This window comes from Glycine soja, chromosome 2 (genome assembly GCF_004193775.1).
Source record: "Glycine soja cultivar W05 chromosome 2, ASM419377v2, whole genome shotgun sequence".
In the NCBI taxonomy this organism is placed as follows: Eukaryota; Viridiplantae; Streptophyta; class Magnoliopsida; order Fabales; family Fabaceae; genus Glycine; species Glycine soja.
In genome coordinates, this window is record NC_041003.1 from 33035375 (window position 1) to 33044052 (window position 8678).

The window sequence follows — 8678 nt, forward strand, 5'->3', positions numbered from 1 at the left end:
CGATTATATATGTGTTTTTAATGTACTTGATATGTTATTTTATTTGTATAGAGATTGGTCTGATATTCTATTAGAGATAATTTAAAATAAATGTATATAATAGATATTTTCTTCAAATTAAAATCTTTTATATTACTATTAATTAAGAATTCATTTTTTAATTAATTTCTATCAATAATTACTACTTCTATTATTATATATTCTTTTTTTTATGTATCTATATAATCGAATTGAAATTAGATTATTATTAAACTTTTAAAGAAAAAAGTCATATATTAATAAAAATATATCATTGGTCAGGCATCCAAAATTAAAAGAAAAATGATGATATGGTCATGATGAATAACATGTTTGATTAACTTATTTATATAGGATATTAATAATATTAAAAATATAAAAATAAAATTTCTTTAATACCTTTTAAAAATTATTTCTTTCAAATAATCATTTTTTTTCAATTTTTAAAATGTATTGAACCAAATTTTATTATTTATTTTTAATATTATTAGTTTCTTGTGTGTAAAAATTAGTAACACATGTAATCAAACACGATTATATCAACATTTTCTTTATAATTTTGGATGAAAAATTAATGGATTAAAATTGTTAAATTTTAAAAATATTAAAAAATAAATGTGCAATTAAATTTTTATAGGAATTAAAATAACACATTTGTGACACTGTAAGAATCAAAAAGTAAATTTAAGCCTATAGCTTATACCTTTAAAAATATTATTTTAATACAAATTATATACTTTTGTTATAGAGAATAAATATTTATTCTGCACAACACATAGATTAAAATATTATTCATAATACATTTGTCTCGAGTAAAATTATATTAAATAAAAATACTTATAATCTAAAAAGAAAAAAATTTCTCGAAAGGAAAATAACTTCTATAATATTAATATTACGAAAAGACCAGTAATGCAATATTCGTACGAAAAAACAGCAGGATGCCAAAATGTATCGAGATTTAAATATTTTAATTTGTACATTATAAGATATATATGATTAAAGTTTAATTTAATATAATTAAATATCATAACAAAAATTATTTGTATTTATAAAAACAAATAAATACTTTTACAATTTTTTATTTGCACTTGAATTTTTCATATTAAAATATTTGTAAACAACCGTATCCTATAGAAGATACAAAGCTTATTGCAAAGAAATCCATCATGCCATGTAAAGTTGCTGTAATGAAAAGAAAAATAAATTGAAAGGCAAAAATTTATTATAGAATACTAAACATAATGGAAAAATATTTAAGATATTGGATCTTGGAATAACATATCATCATGATACTTGTATTAAAGATACTCTTAATATTAAGGTTATCAAACTCGAGAGTTTACACAAACTCTATTCGTAGACTCGTAAAAGTTTACTTCATACAAAAATAATAACAAAATATCTATAAATAACATATTAATTAAATACTTCAACAATATAATAAAGCAAAACAGTAAATCATAAAGTTCAGAATATTTAAATAATCAAGTCTAGTAATAATACATCACTAGTAGACAATAACTTGTAGAGGTTATAGTAGTGGTAGATTATTCTCATCAAGGGTTTGATGTTATTACAGAATAAGAGTTTAATATTATTAAAGGTGAGAATTTTGTATCTGAGAATAACACACCAAATAAAGATATGTTGAATGCTAAACACATACAGAACAATAAAAAAATGACTTACATTTTGATCTAATTTTTTTAACTTGCTAACTCGTTGACTCGGTGACAAACTCGAGAGTTTATCGAGTTTACTTAGAGTTTATAAAGTTTACCCAGAGTCTGTCTACTAAAAAAGAGTTTACTTAAGAGTCAACTCGCCGAGAACAAGTGGACTCGTAAACTCGTAAGACTTAGCAAGTTAACTCGAAAATTTGATAACCATGCTTAATATAATTAATTTATAAAAATTTTCTTTCAATCATGTTAAATATGTAAGTATCATTCCTAAATTCAAATTGGCAAATTTTCATACAACAACGAATATATTTTTTTATATGTAATTATGTTATTGATATATAATATTTATTGGCTTTGTTAATGATAAATATCTTTTTCATTCACAAATTTTGAACACCTTAAATAAAGAGACCAAATCCAATATCAACACTTTGTGCGCTATTAGTCTTTTTAATATGACAAATTATATTTATCTTGTATACATTATTATATTTGATTTTTTAAGGTGCATCCTAACCAAAAAATTGTTCTAGCAGTTATTTTTTCTGGGATTTGATTTTTACCAACACAATTTCACTCATATTTAATATTGGGTTTAAATAAATTTTTAATCTTTATAATGTATTCATTATTTTATATTTTAGTTCTCTTAAAATTTTAAAAAGGAGATAAAAAAATTAAAAGGACCCAAACAAAAATAGCAATATATTGTAAAACATGACATAAAATATTTAAAGCTTAATTTTGAATATAATGCTGGTCTCTATTTAAAAATGTCACAGAAACTCTTTTCAGATATAGCTCATTTCGTGGCAATTTGAGTCGAGGAATGACGCTTACATATTTTTTAACATGTTTTTTTATTAATACTTGTTATTATTAATTAAAATTTATTAAAAATATAAAATTATGAGTAGAACTATTAAATAGGAAACAAGACTGATAAAATTTTAAAATTTTAAAGTTTAATTTAATACAATATGAATATATAGGTCATTAGAGAATTTTTAGCTAGTTCTCTAAACTAATAAAACTTGTCATTGAGTCATTTCTTCTACCATTTTTATAGTTAGATTCTGAAATTAGTAAAATTGTCATTATTTTTTTTTCTCTTACAAGTCGACATAAAATAATTTTAGGGACTCAATTAAAAAATTATAGAAGATCAACAATTTAATTACAATTTTTTTTAGTTTCAAGACCTAATTAAAAAATTTCAAATTAAACCTAAACTTTAAATAATAATAATAATGTTAAAAAAATGTGTTACTGTACTTTTACTTTTAGTCATGCAGTATTGAAAATTTACTTTTATCACTTGTTCTTTATTTTGGGGGAGTAGGGTGTCTTGTTATCTTAATAATTATTAGTAATTAAAAACAATTAATTTGCAACATGCCAACATTCGTTTTCAACTTTCAAGACTCTTTTGTCTCTTTGAGCACAGAAAAGTTACTGTATACTGGAAAATGCGTTCCTCATTGGCCTAATTTGGGCCCCATTTCAGTTCAAAGTTTCAATATTTTTCTCAGAAATATTTTTTTTTTCTCTCACTGTTATTTTGCACAAGAACAAGAATTGCTTCTTCCTCTTTAGGATTCTCCCTCTGCAGTTTAAGTCCATATATCTCGCTACCTTGTGTGTTTTCTGTTTTGTTTCTGGCAATGGCTCAAGTTTTTGTGATGCTCATGGTAGTTGGTGGCTTCTTGAATTTCTGAGCTTTTGACTATTCTCCTTCAGGTACCAAACTCTTTTTTTTTCTACCCCACTTGAATCTTTTTGAGATTTTCTCCTCACCCTTTCAAATTTGTCTGCACTCTTTACCTAATACTCTTAGAAATTTTGTGTATTGGGTTCTTAATCATTTCACCTCTGAAAACAGAAAGCTTCAATCTTTAGCTTATCTTAGCTTCCCTTTTCCTATTTGTTTGTGATAATTGCTGAGATGGAGTTCAGTGTCTTTCACATGTAACTGTATCTTGGGGTATAGGATTGATTATTGTATCTCTTATTTTCCAATCTAAGCATATCTAGATATGCTTGGACAAGAGAATTGTGTCCTTAGATCACCATTCTTGCAATGTATCTTCATTGGCTTCTTGATGCATTCTGTTGTGGGAGCTGAGATTCCATTGGGTTCCAAACTTTCCGTGGTTGAGAATGATTGTTGGGTTTCCTCCAATGGTGATTTTGCATTTGGATTCTACAACATTTCAGATCAACCTAACCAGTTTAGTGTTGGCATTAGATTCAATTCCAAGTCTATACCATATAACCAACAAACTGTGGTTTGGGTTGCTGGTGGTGATGTCAAAGTAGGTAACAAGTCCTACTTTGAACTCACTCAGGAAGGGGAACTGGTCCTGTTTGATTCCTTAGGCGAGGTTTCTGTTTGGACCGTCAAAACGGGAAACCGATCTGTAGCTTCAGCTTCACTTCTTGACAATGGAAATCTTGTTCTAATGGACAAGGAGCAAAGAATCATTTGGCAAAGTTTTGATACTCCATCTGATACACTTCTCCCAGGACAAAGTTTATTTGCTAATGAAATGCTTCGGGCTGCTACCGCAAGCAAGAATAGCAAGGCCAGTTACTATACTCTCCACATGAATGCTTCAGGTCATTTGGAGCTACATTGGGAAAGTGGTGTTATCTACTGGACAAGTGAAAACCCTTCTGCTTCAAATCTCAGTGCTTTCCTTACAGCCGGTGGAGCTCTAGAGCTTCGAGACCGAAGCTTGAAACCTGTTTGGTCTGCATTTGGGGATGATCACAATGATTCTGTGAAGTACAGATATCTTCGACTCGATGTGGATGGCAATCTTAGGTTATATTCATGGGTTGAAAGTTTGGAATCATGGAGATCGGTCTGGCAAGCTGTTGAGAATCAGTGCAAGGTCTTTGCAACTTGTGGTCAAATTGGTGTATGTGTGTTCAACGCCTCAGGTTCTGCTGAATGCAAATGCCCGTTTGAGGTAACTGGGGGTAACAAATGTTTGGTACCATATGAAGGGGAGTGTGAATCTGGGTCCAATATGATAGCATATAAGAACACATATCTATATGCATTCTACCCTCCTGATAATTCTTTTACCACAACTAGTATGCAGCATTGTGAACAGTTGTGCCTGAATGACACTCAATGTACAGTTGCAACCTTTTCCAATGATGGAACTCCACAATGCTCAATAAAGAAAACTGGGTATGTCACTGGTTATTCAGATCCATCTGTAAGCTCCATATCATTTGTTAAGAGATGTTCAGGTCCATTTGCTGTAAATCCAGGTATCACCAAGTCTCCTCCTCCTTCTGAACCGCCTCCTCGGCTCTGTGTTCCTTGCGTAATAGGAGCTTCGACTGGCACATTTTTCACCCTTGTTATACTCCAGTTGGGAATAGGGCTCTTCATCTACAGAAGAAAAAACACTACCAGGAAAAAGTCCACTTTAGCTTTCACAGGCACAAACTCGAAGGGTTTAATTGTGTTGTCCTTCTCAGAAATCAAGAGCCTCACAGGGGATTTCAAGAATCAAATTGGGCCAAAGGTGTTCAAGGGTTTGCTACCCAACAATCATCTGATTGCAGTTAAAGACCTGAATGCGTCCATAGAGGAAAGGAAGTTCCGAAGTGCTGTTATGAAGATGGGTTGCATCCACCACAAGAACCTTGTGAAACTGGAGGGTTATTGTTGTGAGTTTGATCACAGGTGTTTGGTGTATGAATATTGCAAAAAGGGTTCAGTGGACAAGTACATAGATGATGATGCTCTTGGCAGGATGCTGACATGGAGAAAGAGAGTTGAGATATGCTCAAGTGTTGCAAAGGCCATATGCTATTTGCACTCCGGGTGCAGGGAGTTCATAAGCCATGGAAACTTGAAATGCAAAAATGTTATGTTGGATGAAAACTTAGTGGCCAAGGTGACTGAATTTGGGTTTGCTATTGCAGATGGCAAGGCAACATATTGTGGCTTTTCAGCTGAGAAGGATATAGAGGACTTTGGCAAGTTAGTTCTAACCTTGTTAACGGGGTGTTGCGATCACGATCATGTTAAGCTTTGTAAGTGGGCGTATAAAGAATGGATGGAAGAGAGGGTAGCCAATGTGGTTGATAAAAGAATGGAAGGGGGTTACAATTCAGAGGAACTGGAGCGCACATTAAGAATTGCATTTTGGTGCCTTCAAATGGACGAACGTCGGAGACCTTCCATGGGTGAGGTAGTAAGAGTACTTGATGGTTCATTGAGTGTCGATCCACCGCCATCTCCTTTTGTCTTTCAGAGGCCCTTGCAGGTAGATTATTCAGAAGAAAATGTTTCAGAATTAGAAGGATAGATGCTGGCTACTCAAAGTTTTAGAGATCTTTTGTTCATTTGTTTTACATGCTAGTTGCCTTCATATTTGATGTGTATAGTAGGACTGGACTAACTTCTAGATGACAAGAAAACATGCTCATTGTTTTTTGTCCCTTAACCTATTAATGGTAGTTGATCTGTGAAAACAATGTTCATTTCAAACCTTCAGCATCTGCCTTAAGTTGTGTCTCTACTTGGTGGCATACTTGAGAATGAGCATCTTTTATGAGTGAGCATTTTTGGTATGTGTGGATATTGCGGTTTATTGTAACTTAAGAAGACAAAGTAGGCTCAAAAGTTCAGTTTTACACAATAGTCTGGTTTCTTTCAATAGTGATACACTTGCATTGATATGTTCCATACATGCTATTCTCGTCAGTGTAAACATTTGGAGTTGTAAAATGAGAGTAGGTTTAAAATGAATGTAAAAACAAGATGCAAAAAGATTAATTGTTAGATAACATTCGGTAAAGTATGTTTTGGCATCCATTTGGAGTGTATACACTTTATTGAATAAGAGATAGAGAAGATGGAAGTGAGAAAAATAAAAGACGTATCAGGAAAGGAAGAAAGAGATTAAAGGAATAATGAGGGTAGCAAATTAATCTAAGAAAAAAGAATGTCAGAAAATTAAAGTACATAATATTTTGGGTTTCATCACTGCCATTTTTATTATGGAACTAAAATCAAGACATATTTTACCTTTATACTTCATATATATTGAAGAGTTTTTTTTTCTTAGACCACAATAATTATCAGACGAGACAATTCTGCTAGATTTTTTTTTATTAAAGACAACAAATTTTATTTATGTATAGACAGTGAAGTGGAAGCACAAGTAGGGCCCCACTTAACTTCCGGTTATACAAGTAATTTTGTACGGAAAGAATAATTTTGCTCGAATTGATTAGAATCATTATAGATAATTAAGTTTTTTTTTAATATTTAATAAAGTTGGATATGTAATAGTTGAACTCAAAATTATAAGTTAAACACCAACAATAACATAAATGATAGTGACTTATTTTATCTTAATTAAGTGGTTTACGGTTTTTGAATTCTGACTGATTATTGATATAAAATAAATTATATTAGAAAAAGAATATTTGTCATATATATATTTATGGTTTTTAACTATGATTAGTCTTTTTTTTTACGAAAACTACATAGTAATATCATGATAAAAAAAAGTTACCAGCTAAAAAAACAACTTCGTTTGTGTGAGTAAATCAAAGCATCATAACTGATGGCAGCAAAGCCTGCAATGTTGCCAAATAAAAGACTCCTAATTCTGGTGCAAAGTCATCGATCCTGATAGCATGCCTTGAAAAATCTGTGGTTCAAATTGTTTTCCAATCTCGGAAGGATGAATGGGTTAACCCTATGGATTACAATGTGTCTTGTTTGACTCTTGTGTTTGTAGGCCCACGCCCCTCCCCACGGCTCTAAAAAGAAAACAAGAAGATAAGGCTTTGACTGGAAAAACGGTGTCGGTGAAAGACTTCAAAGTTCAACTCACATAGAAAGTATATAATTTTGGGAGAAAAAAGTTAAGCTTGGTTTGGTTTATTATAATAAAATTTTACTTTGTTTCTTAAAATGTGATCAGCTGAAAGTAAAAGATAATTGTATGTTTGAGTTGGATTAAATTTTTTTAATATAAATTTATATTAAACACAAAATGTTTAATTTATTTTTTAAAAAGCTTTATAAAAATTTGTTTAAAAGCAATTAATGGTATTCACATTGATAGCTAGCCCAATAAAACATTTCAACAAAAACAGACGCTTTGGAATAGTCCCATACTCTCCCAGCGGCTTGGAAAAAATATAAATAGGAAAAAAAATTATACTAATTAAAAAAATTAAAATTTTTAATTCATTATTTTTTGTAACATAAAAGCATTTGTTATTTTTTAATTTTATATTATAAAAATTATTTATTTATGAAGAAACTAATTCAGGAAAGTGAAAAAATAGACCTTTCCCATTCTATTTAGTTGTGGATTCTAAGGAAAAAAATTTCCTTGTTAATCTAAAATAAACAGTAGAAAATTGATATATCTATTTTGTCTCTTTCATTCCCATTTTCTTCATTTATATTTCTATTAAAACAAACAATTGGTAGATAATTTCCAAATGAAGCAATTTACAATTTTACACATTTGGAGGAGTTACTATTAGCCCATGATAATTGCACTTGGCCTCTATCAAGGGATTGGAACTTTTTTATCCTAAAAATATCCTCTCCAAGGAATCACAATTATGTTATACAAAATGCACAACGAAATCGTAATTTCATTACAAATTAGTTTTTGTCCCTTTTTATACACAACGGAATCGTGATTTCATTATTTTTTCCACCCCAAACATGACAATGAAATTGTGATTCTATTGTTATATTTTGGGGCACCCCCTAACAAAACACATTTGTGTGAAGCTTAACACCTTTGCTTGATATTCACCATATTGCTTAAAACATGGAGCGTATATATGATTTTGTGTATTGTGATGGTGATATCATTCCATCATCTGAAGGGATATTATATGAATATCGTAGTGGTCCTCAAGTCATCACAATAAGTGACCAAATGTCGCTTGATGCCTTAAGGAAAACTA

General features: G+C 30.4%; 1 protein-coding gene across 1 annotated transcript; it reads left to right on the forward strand.

Annotated features, from left to right (window-relative positions):
- The first annotated feature begins 3206 nt into the window (after positions 1–3206).
- Positions 3207–6391, forward strand: LOC114392734 (G-type lectin S-receptor-like serine/threonine-protein kinase SD3-1). Its single transcript, XM_028353964.1, has one exon. It carries the CDS (start codon positions 3743–3745, stop codon positions 6038–6040), a length of 2298 nt encoding a protein of 765 aa, XP_028209765.1. The 5' UTR covers positions 3207–3742; the 3' UTR covers positions 6041–6391.
- Positions 6392–8678: the final 2287 nt, after the last annotated feature.